Consider the following 22,945-nt stretch of genomic DNA (forward strand, 5'->3'; position numbering starts at 1 on the left):
CTGTTATTGCAAGGATTAGATCTGATCAAGAATACTATCCAATTCACCATCAACTTTATCCTTCTTCTTCTTCTTCCCACCATCCTTCCCATTCTCCTTCTTTGCCCTTTTCGTCTCAACAATAATTGGCTTCCACTTCCTCTCCGCCATCTCCTTCTCTTCCTCCTTCTTCAAACCCTGTTGCTGGGCCTGTACCTCTTGCGTCCACTCCCTTACTTTCCCCTTCCTCCACAATTGCAACTGCAACTTATTCGTAAAGTAACTAGCATACGGCATCTTGAGGATCTCTGTATCATGTTCGATAACAGTCTTGACAATCTTTTCCTTACTGTACCCATCAACGGTGTACCAGAGAGCGTCTGCTAGGCGCGAACCGTATTTGTCTCCGCAGTAAGAGGGGAGGGTGTTGATGAGTGATTGTTGCAGCTTGCGACGTCGATTTGCCTGAATCCAGTCCAATCCGGCGGTGGGGGAGGAGGGCGATGGGTGAGTGAGGGAAGAGATTAAGAAGTGGACTGAGGTCGGGTTACGTGCGAACGGCACCAGGGTAGGTAGTGAGAGGAGGGAGTCGAGGACCATAGCACAGCCCCAGCTTTCCTGTGCAGGAGTGGGGTTGGTGGCGGGGGGTTGAGGACGACCGAATGTTCGTTTGGGAGGTGCACGTGAAGCTGCGGCTGGTCCCGGGAGGCGAAGTAGGGATTGCAGGAGGAGGGAACCTTGGATGGTAGCTTCTGTGATTGGGAGCTCGTATGTTGGATCCATGGTGTAGGGGTTTTCGTCCTCTTCTGCGTCGGATTCTAGGGTCTTCTTTGATGATTTCTTGCCCTTAGTTTTGGTCTTTCCGTCACGACCACGCTTCGAACCGCGCTCTTCACCCTCCTCACCATAACCCCGTCTCAAGCATGTTGAGTAAGTATGCAAATATGCTTTTCTAGTCTTCAACGCCAACACAGCCGGAACTAACAACTTCAACCCATCCCCCTCTTCCTCCTTCGACTTCAACCTGAACCCAGCCAACACAACCTCACTCACCCCCTTCACCAACTCCTCTCCACCCTCCCCTCGCTGAGCCAACTGCACAACCCTCTCAACCGCAGCCAAGATACATCCCACCATCTGCTCCTTCACCATCCCAGTCGCAACCTTCCCCATTTCACCGAGAACTCCTTCCAAATCGTTCGTACTCAACCTCCTGATTAGTGCTGCAATGATATGGTTCGCTGCAGGATGAACGCATAGTTTCGCCATACGAGATCGAATGTAGATGGAAAAGAATCGGGATGCGGTGGTGATAGGGCATCGTTCAAGGACTAATTGGAGCGCGTGCGATGCGACGGAGTCTCGGAGGGAAGTTTCTAGGTAGGAGTCTTTTTGCACCTCTTCTGCGGAAGTGAGATTAGGCGGGGGAGAGGAGATAAAGCCGTTGAGAAGGTTGTCTACTAGTGTGCCTTTCCATTTAGCGCCATCCTGAACGGAGTTGAGGCTGTCGGTTTCGGCTTCGATTAGGAGCTGTAGCAGGGGGGAAGCGACTGCGTCCGTCGCCCACCTTCTGATCGTGTCGATCGATGCTTCGGCGAGAATCTCCTTCTGGAGTGTTGCTGCGCGGTTGAAGAGTAGGTCTGGGATAAGGACCAGTAGTTCTTCTGCTGAAATTGTGGATGTGGGAGCACCTCCGACAGCAGTTGGAGCTTTTCGAGTCCTGAATTTTGCACTTCTCCTACTCCTCAAATCAGCCGCAGCCGCAGAATGAACAGAAGCATTTGCATCAACCTGGACATTCTTCCCCATCATTACACACAACAACGACCTCAACACGTGCGAACCAAACGCATCCGTCACTAACCCTTCCAACACCCCTGTATCCGCCGATAACTCTTCTGCAATATCCAAAATCAACTGAGTCGCACTTCGCAAAATCCCATCTTCATTTACAATCGTCGCTGTATCGCTTGCATATGCTGCTGAAGAAGCCCCCTTCCCATTGGCATTCGAAAGGTGAGAGTGCTGCGAGAAATGTTGAGAGGTGGCGTGTTCCAAAGTCACCGCAGGCTGAAGAGTGCTGAGGCAAGCCTGAATTACGTGGGACGCAAAACGATGTTTGGAAAGAGTGACGAAGTTTCCTCCTAGTCTGTCGACAAATACGCGTAGAGGTTTTGCAGGGAGTCGATGTAAGATGCCTTCTACGATAAGGGATGTGTCGGGGTCGGTGGAGAGGAGGAGTTCTTTGCCGTCCATTTCTTTGAGTGTCGCTTGGAGTAGGAGTGCTAGTTCGTCGTCTTCCTCTTCCTGACCTGCTGGTCCATTAGTATGGGAGCCAGCACCGGCAGCCGAGAGAGTAGTGAGCGTTGATTTAGCGACATATCCCTGCGCTTCGAGCTCCACTACTCTTTGCCATCCTGCTCGGAGGTAGGCCTTCAGTTCGGCATCCACATAACCGAACGGCGCTTCATGCTCAGCCTTACTCGGTCTGTCGCCGAGCTTAACCCAGTTCGGAGTACCATCTGCCTTCTCCTCCTCCCCTGCAGCCGCTGCTGTGTTGTCGTCGTTGAGAGGAATAAAGTCCGCCTGAGACTGGAGAGGGTTGGACGTAGTGGAAGAAGACGCAACTGGCTCTGCGACCTGCTCTTGTTCTTGCTGCAACTTTCGCTGCTTGGATGGCTTTTTGCCTCGCTGACGCACTTTCGGAGGCATAGTAATGTGTGGGATGTGCTTGTCTGAACAAGCAATGTGGTTGTGGAAGTGTTAGTGAAGATGGGGGAGAAGCCGTAAGGCAAGGGTAGGAGAAACTTTCTTCTTGGAATTTTGTGTAAAGCCCTTGCATAAACGCCAAAAAAATCCACTTTTCGAAAAAAACAAAAAAAACAAAAAAAAAACAAAAAAAAAACAAAAAAAAAACAAAAAAAAAAAAAAAAAAAAAAAAAAAGTCGGATTACGTAATACAACTCTCCACATTCATCTAAAGTTACTGTAGTTGGACCCTTGACAAGGTTGAGGGTGGCTCGTGTTCTCCTGCTCACGAGCCTCAGATACATTGCTCTGCGTTCGATGTCGAAACAGCTCACAAATGGGTGCGGTAGATACAGACAGCCTGGACTGCTGTATAAAAAAAAAACTTGAGAGGTAGGTTCATGAGCCGCGAAAGGGGCGCGAATGATCTGTTCGCAGTCCTCAAGGATGGCTTCAATGAGAACACTTGAGTGCCTCAGGCGTATGAACGGCTTGTAGGGGTTGCTTCAGAATGATTATTGATACTGGCTTGCAGTTGACGCTCAGAGATCCACATGTATAGACTAGGCAATGCTCACTTTCTTCTTGCTGGTACAGAATGTGAACTTCGATGACTACGATAGCTTTGTCGACATTTGGCGATGCATAGAAGATCGTCAAGGCGTGACCGAGAGGGAAACGCGGATTGGGGACCGGACTTGATGGACGTGGGACATCGGCCAAGATAGGCATGGAAGCTCATGAGAGTAAGCCGCCAACTCGCTCCGACTTGGGCCTGACGTCGCTGGGTCCCGACTCAAGAGCCTTGATGGCAGCAGCATGCATACCCTTCAGCTTCCCGTGGATTCTGTACAGAACAGCTCCCACAGCGAGCATGGTAGTGCAAGATGGTCAGTCAGTACAGCTGTATATATTGACATGATGACCAGCGTCATACTTACTTCGCGGTGTTGCGACCGGCCAGCTCAGTTTTTTCCAAGAATCGAGACATGTTTTCTTTGGCTACTTCGTACTGCACGTCAAGAAGTGCTTTCTGAATACAAATGTACGTGCTGACCACAGAAAGTGTCAGATAGAGCTTGAAACGACGCGAGGAAATAGAAGGATGTTGATGAAGTGTATACGAGGATACTTACCGTCTCCTCCTTGGTCCAGCTTACAGGCGGTGCCCGCTATTTGTGATGCAAGAAATGTCGTGTCAGTATAGTGCAGCTTTACCACTGTCATACACACGACAGTGGGTGGATCGCAGTGTTGTACTCACGCCATAGTCCTTCCTGGGCGACTTAGGTGATTTTATTTCGGCCTTCGTTTCGAGTTCGAAGTCTTCAACGAACACGTCAGAGCTGTTCGCAGGGGAAGAATCGAGTTCGCGCTTTTCAGAGGAGCCGGAAGCAGCGAGCAGGTCGCTCTCCTGCTTCAAGTTAGGTTTGACGTCAGCATCGCCTTTTTGCACGCTCGGGCGAGCACGAAGAGTTTTGGCGTTACGATTCTTCCAGGCGATCTGCTTGGTTCTAGCCATCTTTATGCACAGCGGACGAAGGTGCTTCTGGCGCCGAAGGGTCGGCAGACTTGGTCAGGAGGTGAATCAAGATTCGTGCGGTTGTTGCTCGGTATGAGGCTGCTCGTGATTGCGATGGCTGCGAGGAGTCAGCTGCTGCGTAGCAGGATCAAGAGATGAGTCGGGGACGGAGAGGGTGGGACAGATGAGATATAGTACATACAGGATGAGGGATTGCATGCGAAAGCAAGCTTTTTTATGTTCTGCAGGTGCTGGATCGTCCCTCTTTTTGAAGGACACTTTTCCGCAGCTGCGAGCAAGCCTCTTGTTGCCACACTTTCGAGGCTTGATGCTTGCCTCCAGTGCCATCATTCCTGTCTGTCAGCGTCGTCTTTCCAAGACTGTCGATAAGGTTCCCTATTTCTTTATGCTTCTTGTCATGACCGGCATCTTGAAGTGATCAGGTGTTTGACACGTCTGAGTCTCCCTCCGTCGATAGAAGGATGAGCGAAGCAAGCAGGGCAATTGTAGCTTGAGGTAGTCTTGGAGCTTCAAAAAGCTAGGCGCAGAGGCAAGCACTGGAGCCATCAACCTGGCCACGTCGCAGCGACTCAGCCTTGCAAAATAAGGTTTGACCCACCGCTTTCTTTCGCGCCGTTACAGTCTGCGGCGTCTGTGCCACAGATCTGATCACACCTCACACTTCGTCAACATCGGCATTGACGCGCATGCTCTTTTGACAGCTTCATTGACATTAGACAAAGCATTGTGCATTTTGGAGATATGTCAACACAGAGCGAGTTTTTCAAAAGTCAGGAATCTCGCGACCGTAATAGATAGGCCAAGGATAGGGCGAGTACATGTGTCTATCAAGCAATCAAGCGAAAGCAAAGTAGAATGTCAGCAATTAGACTCGCAACACAGCCAAATTTTAATCGCTTTACCACATCGGTGGGCCAAACTTACTTGTCGTACACGTATGCGTCCGGATCAATGAGCGATGTTGGATATCGCATCTCTTCAGGGTATGTTTCCGCACTGTTGCAAAGGAGAAAGAGAGGTCAGCGTCTGACTCCGGTTCAAGACGGAAGAGGAGTTCAAGCAACTTACATCACAAAGCGTGTCAACTCGTTGTGGTCCGCACTGATAGGCTCCTTTGGCACAACAAGCTTCATCGTCTGCAACTCTGTATCCGTAACTGTATACCTTGAAACTCTCACATAGGATATCCTCTCGAGGCCTCGGAAACCTAAGTACTCGCACCACCTTCCAAAATCTGTCGGCTCTACATCTTGGATGTTTCCGTCCTCGAACAGGATCTTGTATGGCGACGGTCTCTCTGCGTGTGGTTTTGTCACCACGTAGCCAAGAAAGATGGCCGGGTGAGGGTAAGCTTCGCGGAAGATGCGTGCGATTTCAGTCGTTTGCAATTCGCGATCGAGCGGATCTTCTTCCTGTCCGTTGTGTGATACAACCACATGTGTAGGAGTGCCGTAGAGATCGATGACTGCGTGAATGGCTGGTGCAAGCTCTCCGCCTGGAGACGGAAGCAGATGGTGGGTCGAGTTGATGATCGGAAACTTGGAGAAGAGCGCTGCTCCCCATGTATTCTTGCTTGGAGCTGGGCCGATGTCAGTGTACATTTTGAGGTCTTCAGCGAGATACTGTGTGAGATCACGGTTGCCAAAGACTGGACGGTGAAGGTCAGATTCGACCAGGCCGAAGAGGTCCATATCGAGTGTCTTCATAATGGACGCCATTCGACGCGAGCTATCGCGCATGTGCTGATCCAATGCAAAATGGACTGTCCACATCCCTGCCGTCACTAAGCGGTGTTCAGGATGATGCGGGACGATAGACGAGGCTGGCACGATGCGATACAACGGGACCAAGTTGCCGACCAGACCGATCAGAGCCATCAGCAAGCAGATGTAGTACGTCGATCCTGATCGAGCCATTTTGCTTGCGTCTTCTGCTTTTGCGGTCTTGCTGTCCGTAGAAGCGGCTGAGGTTGGCTTGTTGCCCTTAGGCTGCTTGGCGTTGAGGCGTGCGAGGTCGACACGACGTGCGTTGACGAGACCGAAACCTAGCAGAACCAGCTGGATCACGAGCATGAAACCTGTCCTCTCTCGCATTACCTTTCCGCCTGGCACAAAGGCATACGCGACGGTCAGGACACCCAGGAAGGTAAGCACATTGGCGACGAGCCATCCGCATAGCATCACCTTAATGGGATCGTGTCGCATTGCCCCCGAGATGATGGGGAATGCCAGAGGCGGGAGGCTGAGGGCCATGCCAACTGCGCCGATGAAGCTGTTCCAGTCGACGGCGAAGTAGAGCAGCGCGGCCGAGCCACATTGGACGAGAAACAGGGTCAGACGGTAGCCAAAGGTGGTCCAACGTGTCGCAGCGAGCGATGAGAAGGCCATCATGATAAGGATGATACAGCCGTGCGGAATAGCCATGAGACCTTTGATGGGATACCCGGTCCAGCCCCATGCAATCATGGTGCCTGTGTCTGTAAGGAAGGTGTGGATCGAGTAGAGCAGAGCGCCGGAACCGAGCGTCGCAAGCCAGAAGCTGCCTTGGGCGTCGTCTCTTGCTCCCTGACGTCGCTGCACGACGGACAATCGATCGTATTTGTGTCTCAAAGCAGTCTCAACGACAGCAACAACAGCCAGTGAGAGTAGGAGGACGTTATGGCCGCCGTTGGTCGAGTCCATAAAGGGCCAAGCTGGATTGTTGCTGTGGTTGGCATACTTGGCAAGATTCGAGGCAAGCAAGCCAACGAGCCAGATGCCAATCTTGACCGGCAGCTGGTCGGCTTCCCATGCAGCTCCCCACTCGAGTGCCAGTAGGACGGCAAGCAACGCGTTGGAGAAGGCGACAGCAAGGAGTCGAACGAGAGGATCAGCAATGCACCAGCTTGCCTGACCTACAAGCGATAGCAGCCAACCGAGGGCTTTGGCCTGAGATGAGACCGGACCGACAATTGATGCACCGCCAGCTATCTGCCGACGAACGCGAGAGCGGAGAGCTGGCACTGCAAGCGTCAGTCCAAGACCAATCACCTGTGAAACCAGCAAGACCTCATGACCGCCGATGGCAAGGTTGTATACGCTGACTGTGATCCGCGATAGCAGAAAGAAAGAGAAAGACAGGATGTCAGCTCAAGGAATGGGGTCGAAACGAGGGCGCCCAGTCCGCAGCAACACACAGGCCCCTTGCAGGGTCACGTTACTCACAGTAGAAGATCATCGGATGAAGCGCTGTCAGAGCTGTCCAGAAGCAGAATGCTGACAAGTGCCAGAAGGAAAGATAGTGCATCGAGCAAGAGACGGAAGACGATCAAGCAAAAGGTAAGCTTTGGGTCCGCCCGATATAGATGAAGTTGACGAGTACTCACCCAGATAGCTATCCGAGACGAGTGAGACGATGGCTCGAAGGCTTGTTGGGCTTGTGGGAGGCAGCGCGCTGTTGCTAAACAGGTCATCTGCTGCCTCATCAACCTCTTCTGCTGCCTTCTTTGACGACCTTGATGTTCTGTGAGACGAGAAGCACGTATTCACAGCCGATTTACAAGGATAGAGGAGGAAAGCGGTGAGATTTGAGGAGTGTAGCGCAAAGAGTGACAAACGATGAATATGTCCGTCAGTGATGGTTCATGTCGCATAGCAGCGCTGCTTTCGGTCAAGCTCGAGGAAGAAGATCGTACCCGTCTATATGAGCATCAATGGGAGAAGCTGACCAGGCGCCAGAGGTGATGGCTTGACTTCTGCCTCCACGAACCCAAGCGCCGTCGATGAGGCGACGACCTTGCGGCCCGTATGCTGCGCGTTGATTCGACGTGTTGCTCGCTGGAGCCTCTGGCTTTGTTGCTTCGACGACATGGATCTCAAAGCGGGAAAGATCGTACACGCTTGCAGCGTCAAAGAGAAGATCCTGCAATCACCAGCGTAACGAAGAAAAGTAGGGCAAAAAGAAGAGGATGAGTAAACAGTGGTACCGGGTCGAGATTAAGCGAATGACATTGGAGACTTACGAAGATGATTAGACCCCACTCAAAGTAAGAATAGTACGAGTAGGCGCCTGGGATGCGAAGGGCGTTATGGCGGTAAAAGAAGTAGCCCATGAAAGGCGTGCAGCCAAAGAAAGAGAAGGCGGCTATCCTGCGAGTACGTCTTGCCTTGGCAGCGAGCGCGTCATCCGAAGGAGCTGCTCGGCTGCTGATGGAAGGCTGTGCCAAGCTTCCGCTAGTGATGAACATCCACGGCGGTGTGAGTGCAAGGTAGACGAACATGGCAATGTCATGGAACATGTGATCGTCTGTGCTTGTCACATAGACCCATCCTCCGCATGCTAATGTCCTGAGCACACCGACGAAGAGCAATATTGATGCTTTCGGTGATCGAGAGGGAGTCGAGAGCGAGACAAGCAGTGCCGAGAGGAAGACGAGTGCGAAGCGAGGACCTGCCATGAGTGCGATTCCGACCTGAAAGATGTTGCGTTCGGGGTACCAGTCACCGATGGTTGCCGACACGGATGGCCACCATTCTTGAGGATACTGAGCGACATGATTCTTGACCACTTTTTGGTAGTGAAGCGAGAGTGCGGTGACAAGGGCGCCAAAGAAGGCAAGAAAGCCGAGTACCGTGTGGATATGGGAGACGAGTGCACCAGATAGCACCACCAACGGCGCTGGCCGTTTCGATCCCGAAGGCAGTTCAGATGGCATCTTTGCGGGCCAAGTCGGGATGCTGAGACGGTCTCGAGCTGAGATGGAGGCCAAGACCTTGATTTGTTTGCTCTCTACTTGCAGCCTCAGTGGCCGAATGAGGGTGATGTGTATTGCCGCTTGAGAGATGCTTTAGAGAAAGGCAGTGCAGCCAATGCCCAGACGGATTTCTACCCGAAATGCAGTGCAGCTGCGGCTTGGCATCACCAATTTATATTCGGCACTTTTCCCGGCGCACAGGCATACACAAACAGCAATTCCCTGCTCCACATTTTTTATAGATCTCGGAACGCGGAACTAGGAACTCGGAACCAGCAGCCATCGAGGAGCAACGCAGCGCGAGGCGGAAGACGTCCAGTAGACGGTGCTGTTTGTTGTCCGATACGTACGGGGAACATCTCCTGACAGCTGCTCATCTAGTAGTGCGAGACACCGAACGAATATCACATGTACAAGGAAACGCTTATGTGGAGACGAAACGGAGTCACAGTAAGAATGATGAGCGAATCCACCATCTTGGATGTGAGGCAGATGTAGGGATCGACAGCACTGGAGTCTTGTGTGGTCCCTTGGCGATCATTGTTATGGTAGCCGAACAAACATGTGACACATCGCTTGCTAACCAACTTTGAGGCGCAGCTGCGGCTTTGAAACACAGATGCCCAGTGAAAGTATGTCAGACCTATTTCGATCTCACACACTTGGCCAACTTCACTCATTCGGATATACATCACATAGGCCCCGAACCGACTAGCCGCGATAGGCATCGGCATGCCAGTTAACTGTTAGTCGGCATAGTTTCTCCGTAGTTTCACCGTTATGTTTCAGCCTCATCGTCCTTGTATCATATACGTACACAAGGAACGCTAGGAGACATATATATATACACTAGATTTACCTTGTACTTAGCTTACAATCATCATCGCAATCGATACTTGTGATCATCGATATTTGACGCACGTACTTCAACATGCCCCTTTCTCGGTCTTTCTCCTTGCATGGAAAATGAGCGAGGACCTTTCTCCAAGTGACAAGTCATCGTCCCCCTCTCTTAGCGCTTTCTGTACAATGATGACCCCGGATCCATTCCACCTCTGCAATCGCAGCCTTTGAGCCTTGCTCTGTCTTTGTCGTTCAGCTTGGGATTGGGAGGTCTCCTTTGACCGATTGGTTGATGGTGAGCAGGAATCCGCTCCTCCCAAAAGATGATATCCGCTGCTGGCGTTTCAAGAGAGAGAGAGAAAGAAGCTTTTTCTTTTCAAATTTCAGCTGTTCCGCTACGCCACGCATCCAGCAAGGCAGAACTGCACACATCCCCTTTGGCTCGCTTTCGGTATCATCTGCATTCCAGAGCTGGGCCTGCATACGATTCTTCTCACATGTCCGAGGTCACTTGACGATGGGCAAACGCCAAGAGAGTAGCAAAGTCCGGCCGAGAAGTGGCTTACTTGGGTTTCGCCGACGTGGGAATAAAAAAGTTCTCAGTCTCTTTCGTACAGAGTCCCCGTCATTGTGCTTTGCCTTTGAGTGTACCATCGGCATATCAAGCTACTCATCATGCAGCGCTGTTTCAAGTCAGTCCTACTTGGAGCACCAGTGATGCTGAGCTTGCTTCCATCACAGACAATGTCGTTCACAAAGTAGCAGAAGCCGATGCGAAGCTCTTCGTCTGTGCCTGTAGCGCAAGAACCATTGCCTGCCTTCATGAATGATTAGCCGCCCGTCCGTCCGTCCGTCTGCCTGCCTTTGTCCCTGCTACTATCGAGTGCCTCGCCTCGAAGGTGGCATGGTCGCAATTGCCTCGTGCCATCCTCGCTTGACCATGTCAAAGACCGGCCAGCAATCTTGTCCCATCGCAGCCCGCAGCCCGCAGAAGCAGCATGAGCATCAATCCGACTCCTCTCTCCTCCCCGTTCACTGTGTAGAATGGTACGACGCGCTGCGCCATTACTCACGACGCCTCGTCGCCAGCGCGAATCATACAGCTTGAACCAAAGTCGACCACCATCTCAGTATTGTCTGGCTCCCGGCTGCAAAAGTACGATCCTTGTTTGCACCCTTTTGCATCGCTTGCTTCCAAGTCCCTGCTTCCTCTCCCACTGCGCCGCTTTCCCGCTCCTGCCTTGATCCTTCTTTGCTTTGTTCCCTGCTATTCGGTTCTATCTTCCTCACCACCTTCATCCCTCCTCCTCGTCACCATTACCCTTTATCCCCTCATCCCTTTTCCTGATCCCAGACCGCCTCTTTCCCCTTCCAGCACCACACTCAGCTATATCCTCTGCTAGCTCGATATAGCCCCAGTCAGCATCTCATATATCTTTACATTCTTTATAACAGCTTCTATCCACACATCAAGGCCCCGTCACATGATCTCAGGCCAGCCCTATCCAGTGCCATTTACCCGATCGTTACTCAAACACTTTTGCACGCTCACAGCCTCTGTTCCTCGTCACCATGTTGGTCTACATGTCTCAGTACGTCGATGACCGCTCCGCATCGCCAGCGCCATCGTCAAAGTCTTGCAACAAGTCCGCCTCGGTCAAGTCCAAGAAGGGCAAGATCAACTTTGTCTCCAAAGCCAGTATCGCCGTCTTCGACCCACGCCATGCCATGGGCATCGATACCGGCCGTGAATGGCACGAGGCCGACTGCAGCAAGCCTGAATCACGCTCTTCCTTCGATCACGCCAGCCGTCGTCACGCTCGTAACACCGAGGACAACGACCGAGCATACAACTGCACCACCAGCCCCACACCCGAACTTGAAGCCTTCGCCACATCCGTGGATGACGTCTACGCTTACGGTTCATCTGATGCAGCCCACCCTACCGAGATGACTCGTCAACCTTCCGCTTCCGCTTCCGTCTTTGAGGACGACCGCGATGTGCCCGAAACACCCACTCGGCGACGCTTTCTCCCACGCAAGAGCTTCGCTCCTTCCGCATCGACTTTGAGCAACAATAGCAGCAACCCTTCATGCTATCCCACAGACGACCTTCTCTTCTCCCTCCTCGGCACCCCTGCCAAGTCTTCGCGCAGCGCTGGCACTAGCGTCCATTCCACTTCTGCCTCAAGCTCTTCTTCCTCGTCCTTTGCCCGCTTCTTCGCTCGCAAGAAGAAGGACAAGGCACCAAGCCTCTCGGGTCTCGCGTCACGATCCACCCCTGATCTTTTCGATGGCGTCCCTCAGAGTGCTCCACCTACCACCCTTACCTTTGAACAGTCTGGCTTCCAGTTTTCACCGCAACGCAAAGGCTCGAATGTGGCCAACTTGCATGAATCACCATCTTCGCTCCGCACCTGTCCGGTCCGTCAGCCGGTCCGTCTCATCCGCGAGATCAGCCCAACACGCTCCTCAACGTTGGCCAAGAAGAAGAGTATGCCCGCTCTTCGCCAGATCCGTGAACACCATAATGCGGTCGGCGCTGCCCCGAACAAGTCCATCACCTTTGCTAATCCCGAGGAGCACCAGCGTTCCAGAAAGGCCTTGGCAGATGCGAGAGCGCAAGCCGCCCTTGACGTTGCGCCCGCTCTCCTTCCTCTGCCCAGCTTCGACACCTCTTCTCCCATGATACCGATCGAATTTGCTTGGGACTCTAAGCGTGGCACCGTTCGCGAGAGCCAGATGCCAACTCTCGGCTGCAACACTAGACCCGTCAGCCGTGTAGTTTCCAGCACTGGACGCGGTGTGCCCAGCCCAGGTCTCAACCCTATTCGCCTGAATGACCTTCGCAAGTCGACCATCAGCCTCCGCGGCGAGACTGCCCTTCGCTTCTCCGACGGTACCAGGTCGACCCCCAGCAAATCTCCACTAGGCAAGTCGGCAGCCTTGCCTGCTCAGAGCGCTAAGCCTCGATCTGAAACCAGTGCTGCACAAAAGAGGATGTCGATGACTCAAAGAGTTGTCGACGGCTTGCTGGACCAGAACCACGGTCGTGAGGAGCCAGAGATGCGAGCGCGAAGGTCCGACATGGAAGTACGATCGGCTCGCAGGAGAAGCCGCAGTGTCGATGGACGTGCAGGTCCCGCACTCAAGCTTCACGACCTGACCAGCCCCCCTAGCTCCAATAGCCATTTCGACTCGGTCTTCCCAGCCTTTGTTCGCCACGCTCCCATTTCTCCTGGTCGATCCAACAGCCCGTTGTCCCGCTTCTTCGGCGACAGTGAGCAGGCCAACGCAGTCACACCTACACCCAGACAGGCTGCGTCATTTGACACTCCCACTTCTGCCTCTCCAAACAGGACATCTCCCTCTTCATCAGCCGGCAGGAGCCCTCAACGTCACCCATCGGCCGCTGAGACTCAACAGGCTAGACGCATCAACTTTGCAGGTCAGCGTGCCAAGGCGGTTGCCGTTGCCAGCCCGTTGCTCCTGTCGAAAAGTCCACGAATGGGCGGCCGAAGCACGACTCCCTTGCCTGTTGTCAACATCATGCCTCCGACTCCAGATCTTGCTGCCAACGAGGAGAACCACGAGCGCCAACAGGCTGTGCTGCAGCGTCGCGAGAGCGTCGATGTTCAGGAGGCAGTCAAGGCCCCGATCGAGGCTGCCAAGGTCGCTCAAGTGGCTGCTGTGACACCCTCGTCTTCAGTTAAAGCTGACCCAACCGTTTCCGCAAGCCGAGACCTTCCTTCTCGCCAAGACGCAGCAACCTCCACGCCTGCGCCTGCACCTATGGCAGCCTCTGTCCCAGCCAAGCCAGCCAATGCCGCAACCGCCACGCCTGTGAGCCCCGAAAGCGTGTATTCGCCCGCATCGGTCTACCCGCCTGAGTCGACTGAGACCACCTTCGCGGCGCTCCATGCGGGGCTCTTTGGCAGCGATGATTTTTCGACGAAGGAGGAGTTGGAGATCACAGCTGACTCTATGGCGGTCGAGTTGAACTACGTAGGCATGCCTCGTACCGACAGTGTCACCAGCGAGCTTTCGGAGGCTAGCAGCGCTCGTAGCAGCTCTTCGGGTGCTTTCGCCTTCTCACGCAGCATGTCCAGCTCTTCGCTCGTCAGCGGCGGCACTTTCAGCTCTGCTTCTAGCAACGCCAGCATGAGTCCGGAGCGCAAGATGGGCTATCTGTCCAGCTCCACTTCGTTCGACTTCTCACCTACAAAAATGTCTAGCAGCGCCTCGCTCGCATCGAGTGCTGGCACCAGCATCTTTGAGCTGGAGACTGAGATGGCCAGCGGCAATGCCGATTTGACTGGCGCACTCGGTCTGGCCAAGCTCAAGACTCCGTTCCAGGTCAAAGGCTCGTCTGCTGGTGGTGCTCCGGGTCAGCCTAGCGCTTCTGACTCAAGCGATTGCGACACTCCTACGCTCGCTTCTTGCCGTCAAATGGGCACCACTGCTGTTGCTCGGGAGCAGAAGCCGCAGCAGAGCGAGAAGGCAGCCCTTAACAGGCAGCTCGGCCTGAGCATGGATCTCAGCGACCTTGCACAGGAGCTCGGCCTCGGTCGTCTCAGCCAGATTGGTCTTGCTCATCTCAAAGGTGTTGATGCACTTGCCGAAAAGCCTGCTGCCATAGCAGAGCCCACGATGACGTTGGGCACCGTCAACGCAGCATTTGTCAAGAAGGTCTCACCTGTCAAGCCTCCCAAGTCTTCGGCCCGGGCCACGGCTTCAGCTGTTACTGCTGTTGCCGCTGCTGGCACAGGGCTCGCTCGATTCGGAGTGGGCATGAACGATATTGCCTCTTCTGCCGCAATGTCTCCACTTCCCGTGTCGATCGCTGGTCGATCGCCACAGACGCCTCCTCGCACCAAGTTGCCCGCTGTGGAGCCCACAGAACTGACAACAGCTGCATCTGGTCGCAAGGTTTCTGCTTCGGGTGTACCCAAGGCTGAAGGCGGTTTTGGATTGGGACTCAACTTTGCCGAGTCCCCCTCACCTCAGTCACAGCCACGCAAGGCAGCTATTGCACCTGCCAGCTACAGCCAGCACAAGGTGCTTCACTCTCACATCATGCCCGCTAGCACACTTCAGTACTCACACCAGCCACCTCAACAACAACAGCACTATCACCAGAATGCTTACGAAGAGGAGGAAGCAGAGTGGGTCGGCGTCGCCATGTGATTATGGTGATTGCTCGATGGCTGGTTCTTCTCTCCATTCTGCCCTTTTGCTTTGTCTTTCAGTTCCTTTGCCTTTGTTGTACCTCTATCCGCACTTTCTTGCTTCATCTTTCTCGGCCTTAACCCGCCTTTGTCACAACTGTATTTCTAATCTTATCTCTTCCCGGTCTCTTCTTCGATAACCAGCGTTTTGCTCGAATGTAAACCTTTGTCACTCGTCTCGGCGGTTGTTTGATGCTGTATAGTGTATTGCAAGTGTCTTGATTGCGTTTGTTGTGAGAGAAACAGCCAAGAATTTGGTTGTAGCACTGAACGCGTCGCGTGAAGTGGCAGGACAGCGTAGTTGTTGTAGGACGTACAGCAAATAGCGATGATCACAAGTATCGATTGCGATGATATGTAAGAACTGAGTACAAGACAAATGTTCCAGCGTTCTGTGCATATGTGTATGTTACAGGGATGTGCTGCCCAGTATATGATGCTGCAGCATGACGGGGCAACTATGTCGGGTATCTGTTAACCGACATGCCGATGCCAGTCGCGATAGTCGATCGGGACAATATGTTACATATTCAAGTGAGCGAAGTTGGCGTCAATGTGAGATCGGACTACAAGTCACATACTTTCACTGTAGTGTTGGTCTTTTGTGTCGATCTCTGTCCGACATCCGAGTTTTAGAACGTCCTCCCCACTCGACTTCGTGTGCTTCTATCGTTCTCGGCTTTCCCCACGCCTCGTAACGCTACCATCCCAGACCTACGTAGCGCATCAGCATATTTACCAACGGCTAGAATCTTGACCCAGCTGGACACATCAACATGCCCCTACCACGATACACTCTCGACGACGGCGTAGAAGAAGACGAAGGATTTGAAGAGTCCTACACCTCCCATCAAGCCAATGGCGCCTCCTCTCGTCATCCTCACTCCTCACTCGCAAATGCAGGCTCCAGCAGTCGACTTGACTCCGCGACGCCCTCTATAACCGCTGGCGGCCGTCGTCGTTCGACCCCACCAGCATCTTCATCCTACAACGCAGCGCCAGCACCAGCCCCAGCTTCGAGTTTAGACATCGACGCACTCCTCTCTACCACCACCGGTGCTTCACACTCCCACTCGGAGTATCCCGGCCCCTTATCAAGCAGCTCTTCTTCCAACGGCTGGCCATATCCCTCCTCATCCCCAATTGCTCGCCTAAAACCTTTCGAACAACTAACACTCTTCATGGCCACTCAAAAAGCGTCCCCGGAACTTCTCCCCTTCCCCACCTCCCCATTCGAATTTTTAGTGGGGCAGATGGAACAACAACAATCGATTCTCGACAATCTTCTGCACCTATCCTCGCACCCTTCCGCAGATCCAGAAACGGAAGGTGGGGTGGATGAAGACGAGTTTCTTCGTCTCAACTTAGTTCAGGTCGATTTGGAACGATGTAAATGGCTACTGAAACAGATAGTTCGGTCGAGAATGGACTTGTTGCAAAAGTATGCAGGGTTTATAGGGAGTAGAATTGGGGAAAAGATGAAATGTAATGCTGCTGAACAGCGGTTTGCTGACGAGTAAGTACACCAACCTTCCCTGACTCGCCTTTAAGATAAAGAGCTGACAGAAAAAGGATACTGACGAGAGAGCATTGGTGGATGATAGGTATTGGAGTTTGAAGAAAGACCACTTTTCAGCAAGCGTCTTAAGCTTCCTCCCCGAACAACTGCACGAATTGGATACAGGTGCACAACAGCAACAAGATACATTCAGTCAACAAGATTCTCAGCAACAAGCAAGTAATAACATGCGTACGGAAACTCCTACCCTCCTATCCTCACATCGCATCACTCCTTCCTTGCTTTATACTGACCTTCGGTTTCGTTTTCATTCGATGGGGTGTGGATAGTGCCAGGTCCGGACTTGGACGCACCAGTCTTCATAAGATGTTTGCAAGATTGTGGTACCGCTCCTTTGCCAGAGTAAGTTCTCATCCTCTCTTCCGACGCGGCAGTGCAAGTAGTTTGGGAGAGGAGTAGATGCTGACACCGTCCTGTATTGGTTCGATGTGTGGCAGTGGCGAAACAGCAACGTTGGTTGCAGAATCAGTGCATCTGTTACGGTATAGATCTATTCGTCATTTGGTGTATCAAGGGTCCGTCGTTCTTATGTGAACGGACGACGACTTTCTGCAATCACATCATAAGTTAAACTCAAACAATGGCTCTGTGTCGAATTGCAAGTACCTTGTGTGGATTGAAAACACATCCCATACGAGCACATTTATAACCTCACGCAAGCCTCTACAAAACTGTGTGATAAATTTCCATAATCGCGGCCATCAAGGAACCTATGTACAGCAAAAGCAAGCATTATTATTTCCTTCCATCCCATTATTGATCCTTCTTTTTCTCGTCTTCCTCCTCATCCTCCCCCGCCTCCCTCTCATCCTCCACGACCCCCCTGATCGCCCGGAACATAATCCTCCACATCAACGCATACCAAAACAGATTCAGCAACAACAACAAAAACAAGGGCGCAAAGATCTGATATCTCATCCAACTAACCAACCACCAACCCTTCTCCGGTTCCCATTCCCTCGCATACCTTGGAATCAGCTCAAATTGGTACCAAACCGAATGGAGAGTTGCTGCACTAAGGTAGATTCTGAAATAAGTCCAGATGACCATAAAGATAGCAAAGATGACGACTGTGATGTTGTCCAGTCCCATATAATTGAGAGCTTTGGAAAAGCCGAGCCAGGTATCGGGGATGTCCATGCAAACGAAAACGGTAGTACCGATCATGGTGAGGTTGATGAGATAGGACCAACCGATGAGCCAGAGCGTGACGAGATGGTGGGCGATGAGTTCGTAGTAATCCTTCCTGGGCTTTTCCAGCCTTAAGAGCATCACCAGCGCCTGTTGGAGCCAAAAGGAGAATTGGAGAAGGTAGTAGAGCTTCAATTCGCTCCTCATCTGCCAATGCGGGTACTTGAGCCAAAGATGTTCGAGATTGTACCACCAAGAATCTTGGAAACTCATGACGTACAACCCCAATGCAGCAGCACTTCCCCAATACAGAACAGCATAGCCTTGCTCGGTAAATCTAGCCTGTTTACTCTCGCTCTTGATCCCCCACCATTTGGCGAAGGGCTTGAAGATATACAACGTCGTACTCTGTCGTAGGAAGGAGAATACGATGACGTAGAAGACGAGGAAGAGCAAATCGTTGTAGCCTTTCTGGTATCTTGCTTCGAAGCTTTCTGCTGACCTAGGGATCAGATTTTGGAGCGTGCGCTGGATGTTATCCTTAGGTGGAAGAGAATCCAAGATGACTTCTGATTGGGGTACCCGGTGTGACAGCATAAGGAAAGGTGCAATGGGATTGTTCTCGTGAGTGCCGATGAAGAAGTTCCAGTTGAAATACGCCAGCACAAAAATTACCGCCAGCTGTAAAGACGAAGAAGGAGCAGTCATCCAACGGAAGGTAAGGATGTCTTTGAAAAGACCTTGAGAACGGTAAATTTCGTCATCTTCGCGTTGTTGGCTTGGTGTACGCGAATGCGAACCAACTTGCTTGGCAGAGATAGTGGTGGAGGTGGAAGCAGCAACAGGATCCGTGGTTGCATTGGCAGCAGCTTTTGCGGCAGCTGCAGCGATGCGATCTGCTACAACGGGGTCTGCTGTTTCGTCTTGAGCATTGGCGTTCTGAGGTACTTGTGCGATAGCTTCGGAGAAGGAAGGGGCTCGTTTACGACCTGTTGTGGGTCGTGTGGGAGGTGGTGCACCCGCTGCCGCGGCGTTGGGTGTCGAGGACGACATTGTTGGTTCGATCGAGTGATGGATGGGAAGGAGGAAGAGAAATTGGACGAAGCGAGCTGAACAAACACACACGCACACACACACACTCACACACACACACGCAGCGAGCAAAGCCGGATTGAGCGAGCAAACAACGTTGACACACACACAAAAACAGCGCGAACTTTTTGACGAGAAACGCCAAACCTGCACCGTGCACTGAAAGCAAGCTCGTCATGCAGATTTCGCTGGGATATCGCGCTCAAACTCTTGGACAGATCGGTTGGTTTCCAGCTCTTGTTAGACCAAGCTTTCATTCTGCATCCTAGCAAAAATTGTTGGAGATTGCGATCCAGTCCGATCTCGGAGTAATATAGATCAGATCTGAAAAGGATCGGGCAGAGCAGATTCAGTCGGCGATCAGGTAAAATAGATCTGATTGGGATCAGGTGAGGCAAACCTGATCGGGAATTGGGCTGAGCCGATACAAGACAGAGATCGGATACAACCATGTCCCACTTGTTGTTACACACTGTCATTAGGTAGGATATGCCCACAGTCGGGCATGTGCCACACGTTTGTGTATAAATCTAGCAGGGAGCTCGAGGCTCCTGCCACAATCACTTCTAGCATGTCAATATAGTATAGTGTTTTGCTCTTTAGCTTGAACACCGTACTCTGACTGATATCTCCCGATCATCGTCGCCGAGTGTCTCCTTTATTTCAACAAAAATGGCCCTCGCTTGCAAAGTGAGACTAAGGGGGCTTCAGACCAAGCTTGGCGCAGTCCCTTGCTCGTTAGCGAGCTGGAGAACCAGCTGGTGTTGCAACGCTGTTGTACCTTGGTCTACAGTCTAACATTCTCCCAAGTAGAATAGGACGCTGGGCATGGTGAGAGATGATGACGAGGGATGGTTTCAAATCGGGCTTTGCGATCTGAACGAACGAACTGAAAGAACCAAGGCTTACGTTGGCTGGCTGGCAAAAGCGGCTCTGAGGTGAAACAGGTGTTGAAAATGTGCATGGCAGGCAAGGGGAAGAGAATTTTTGGAAACGATTGTTTTTTCTTTTTTTTTTCTTTTTTTTTCTTTTTTTCTTCTTTTTTTTTCTTTTTTTCTTCTTTTTTTTTCTTTTTTTTTTCTTTTTTTTTTTTTTTTTTTTTTTTTCTTTTTTTTTTCTTTTTTTTTTTTTTTTTTTTTTTTTTTTTTCTTTTTTTTCTTTTTTCTTTTTTTCTTCTTTTCTTCGCTGTGAGTGCAGTATAGTAACGTGGTGAAATGGAATTGGAGCTCCGATTGACAGATGAAGGATCGGCAAGTTGCACAACGCCCTCACGCGACGTGGACCCGGTCCTCCTCTCTTTGTCACCCACACAACCACCTAATTGTATTCCCGCCTCTCGCCTGTTTTCAATTGGAATGCCAGCAGTCGGCTTAGTTGAATACAATTTTGAAAATTTAAGAATCATTTGAGGGGTGTCTGTTGTGTTGGTCTCTGAGAAACAGCAAGAATTCAAGCATGAAAATCAATCGGTGCAGATAGCTTGCCGAGCACACACTTGTGCCCTGTTTTTCTTCCCCCAATTGTGTGCCGTGTACCTACCTTGCGTCGTCATCTAATATACCACCTGAGTTTCGTTAACACTAGATGATGAGCAAGCCACCAGCGAGAATAGAAGCTGACCTGGTGAGGGTCATGGAGTAAAAAGGTACCAGCGAATGAGGGAGAGAGAGAGAGAGAGAGGATGCAAGGTCGGCCAAGAAAAGCGAGCTTCGGATTGGATTGTATGCAAAGTGCAATCCAAGGCTCGGCCCATTTTTTCATATGACTCTCTCCCGCTGTTCACCCTTCACTTGCTTGTTGCTGTGCTGTGGTGAGTGTTGCGCTTAGGGGTCCCTGATTTCAAGCTGCTGCACTGCCATCCTGATCCACGCTAAACCCACTCTCTATCGCTTGCCTGTCACTCTCTTTCACCTCGACCTCAACCCTCAACCTCTCTCACACCTTATCATCGTCATCGTCGCTATCCATCTCCGTAAACACCTGCGATCCCCTCTTCCTCTTCGACTTTGCTCCTGGATTCCTTTTCCCTTACCCTACCCTAGTCTCAACCCCTAATCGTTGACCTTACAGTCTAAGCTAGTAACCTGCTGTCAACATCTCAGTAGGGTCTGCACAGCCGCAATCACATCGGCCATCCACCATCTTTTTGAACAACCACGCCCACCAAGGCAACTCGAACAATCACCATCATACAGAAGTGTTGGATGCGTCTCGTATACCTGCATTGAAACAAGCACACCCAGTTGCGCCTCGTGTCATCCCTTCCACTACAAAGAGCACGCTCGTCCTCTAGATACCATTACATCTACTGCTTGCAGCGGTAGATACGAGCTTCGACACTCTTCAATACAAGATCAACACATCCGTACCCATATTTGGGCCATCATGCGACCATCTCGGTACCTCCTCCTGAGCGCGCTTGTCGCAGCCTCGGCAGCAGCCTCCGCTTCTCAGCAGCAGCACCAAGTTCGAGGTCGTCCAGACCACCATCTTGCTGCCCGGTCACCTCAGTTCCCTCTGTTTGGCGGTTTCGGTGGTGGTGACGACGACGACGACTCGTCCGCATCTGCCACGCGCCCTTCTGCCACTGGCTCCCAAACCGATGATGGATTGTTCCCAGCCGCCTCTTCCAGTTCAGCTGCAGCTGTCTCTTCCTCTGCTGCTGCTGCTGCTGCTGCTGCTTCTTCTTCCTCTTCAGCCGCTCTAGCCTCTGCTTCCGCCTCACGAGCAGCCGCTGAATCCTCCTCCATTGCTGCAGCCGCTGCTTCCTCCTCCATTGCTGCAGCCGCTGCTTCCTCTGCTGCTGCCTCCATCTCCAGCGCAGCTGCTTCCGAAGCCGCCGCATCATCCCGTTCTGCCGCTGCAGCTGCCTCTGCCAGTCGCACTTCCACTTCTGCTACAGCCCAGCCAACCACTTCAGCCGGTCTCACCACAACCCTCACCGCTACAGTCCAAGCTGCACCAACAGCCGTCCCTCCCACTTCCTCGGCTACCAGCGAATCCTCCGACAGCAACAAGTCTGGAGGAGCAAGCACCGGTCTCATCATTGGCGTTTCCGTCACAGGAGGCGTGTTGGTTCTTGCAGCATTCATCTTCCTCTACTTCAAATTCGGTACTCGACGATTCAGCAATTTCGACGATGGAGATGCCGATATCAAGTGGCCTGAGCTCAAACATGATCCTGATTCGAACGTCATGCAGCCGTTGCCGGCGCGTAGGACGGGTGGAGCTGGGTTCGATATGGGTGATGAATCGGATAACGAAGGGCATGATGGGAATGGTATGGGTGAGAAAGGAAGGGATAGTTTTGGCAACTCGACTACTGCACTTGCTGCTGGAGGTGGTGCGGTTGGGGGATATGGGGTCGGGGAGTACGTCGATCATGGCTATGCAGCACAGATGGATCCGGCGGTTGGTGCCGGGTATTATGGTGAACATATGTATGGAGGACAGTATGGAGTGCAACAGACTTCTCCTCCGCAGGGAGGGGATGGAGGGTATGCGGATGGTGGGAACCTGTACGGAGTGGATCCTTATGCTCATGCTGGCATGGCACATCCTCATCCTCAGCAGCAGAGTTATCAGAATCATTACTGAGGCATTGCTTCTTAACGCTCGTTTCTCAACACACACTCTTTCCGTTGCTCGATCTGTTTTTCGCCGTTTCAGCTTCTGACAGGAGGCCAGCTTTGGTGTTGGTGTCAAACACCAGCCCTCATACACATACCATCACATCTCTCTTTTTTGTAGGGATATGGAGAATACCACTTTTGCTTTCAAACCCAAGTTGCTGCATCTGGACCTGTCTCATCTTTAATGATGTTCTGAGCGAGGCTGGTGTGGCCTAAAATCGAATCTCACTTTGGCCCATCCGATTGAGGCACTTGTTGTTGGTCCGCGGACCCTTGCCCAAAACTACAAGGCAGCAGACGGCTTCATCCGCTCCAGCCAAGCCGCTATCTGTGCTGAGCTACAGCTGGGCTGTGTGGTGGTGATTCTTCGCCTCCACACCTAGAAAAAGTGCACCTTTTGAAGCCAGAGATTAAGATTTTGCGATTTTACGATTTTGC

General features: G+C 52.0%; 7 protein-coding genes across 7 annotated transcripts; 3 read left to right on the plus strand and 4 right to left on the minus strand.

Moving 5' to 3' along the window:
• Window positions 1-15: 15 nt before the first annotated feature.
• On the minus strand, window positions 16-2,691 carry UHO2_03693 (uncharacterized protein; the record flags this gene model as incomplete). The annotated part of the gene is made up of 1 exon (XM_041554299.1): window positions 16-2,691. The coding sequence occupies one exon, from the start codon at window positions 2,689-2,691 to the stop codon at window positions 16-18; it is 2,676 nt and encodes an 891-aa protein (XP_041410233.1).
• A 774-nt stretch (window positions 2,692-3,465) lies between these two features.
• UHO2_03694 (uncharacterized protein) lies at window positions 3,466-4,249 on the minus strand (the record flags this gene model as incomplete). The annotated part of the gene is made up of 4 exons (XM_041554300.1): window positions 3,466-3,574; window positions 3,669-3,760; window positions 3,864-3,899; window positions 3,992-4,249. The coding sequence occupies 4 exons, from the start codon at window positions 4,247-4,249 to the stop codon at window positions 3,466-3,468; spliced, it is 495 nt and encodes a 164-aa protein (XP_041410234.1).
• Window positions 4,250-5,033: 784 nt separating this feature from the next.
• On the minus strand, window positions 5,034-8,963 carry UHO2_03695 (uncharacterized protein; the record flags this gene model as incomplete). The annotated part of the gene is made up of 7 exons (XM_041554301.1): window positions 5,034-5,094; window positions 5,195-5,266; window positions 5,339-7,352; window positions 7,474-7,524; window positions 7,635-7,771; window positions 7,944-8,170; window positions 8,271-8,963. 7 exons carry the CDS (start codon window positions 8,961-8,963, stop codon window positions 5,034-5,036), a joined length of 3,255 nt encoding a protein of 1,084 aa, XP_041410235.1.
• A 2,454-nt stretch (window positions 8,964-11,417) lies between these two features.
• Window positions 11,418-15,032, plus strand: UHO2_03696 (uncharacterized protein; the record flags this gene model as incomplete). Its single annotated transcript, XM_041554302.1, has 1 exon — window positions 11,418-15,032. The coding sequence occupies one exon, from the start codon at window positions 11,418-11,420 to the stop codon at window positions 15,030-15,032; it is 3,615 nt and encodes a 1,204-aa protein (XP_041410236.1).
• An 817-nt stretch (window positions 15,033-15,849) lies between these two features.
• Window positions 15,850-17,186, plus strand: UHO2_03697 (uncharacterized protein; the record flags this gene model as incomplete). The annotated part of the gene is made up of 4 exons (XM_041554303.1): window positions 15,850-16,589; window positions 16,678-16,823; window positions 16,922-16,994; window positions 17,090-17,186. The coding sequence occupies 4 exons, from the start codon at window positions 15,850-15,852 to the stop codon at window positions 17,184-17,186; spliced, it is 1,056 nt and encodes a 351-aa protein (XP_041410237.1).
• Window positions 17,187-17,405: 219 nt separating this feature from the next.
• On the minus strand, window positions 17,406-18,836 carry UHO2_03698 (uncharacterized protein; the record flags this gene model as incomplete). Its single annotated transcript, XM_041554304.1, has 1 exon — window positions 17,406-18,836. One exon carries the CDS (start codon window positions 18,834-18,836, stop codon window positions 17,406-17,408), a length of 1,431 nt encoding a protein of 476 aa, XP_041410238.1.
• A 2,424-nt stretch (window positions 18,837-21,260) lies between these two features.
• Window positions 21,261-22,472, plus strand: UHO2_03699 (uncharacterized protein; the record flags this gene model as incomplete). Its single annotated transcript, XM_041554305.1, has 1 exon — window positions 21,261-22,472. One exon carries the CDS (start codon window positions 21,261-21,263, stop codon window positions 22,470-22,472), a length of 1,212 nt encoding a protein of 403 aa, XP_041410239.1.
• Between the last annotated feature and the right edge of the window lie 473 nt (window positions 22,473-22,945).

The sequence above is a fragment of the Ustilago hordei genome (assembly GCF_900519145.1).
Source record: "Ustilago hordei strain Uho2 genome assembly, contig: UHO2_contig_06, whole genome shotgun sequence".
Classification (NCBI taxonomy): domain Eukaryota; kingdom Fungi; phylum Basidiomycota; class Ustilaginomycetes; order Ustilaginales; family Ustilaginaceae; genus Ustilago; species Ustilago hordei.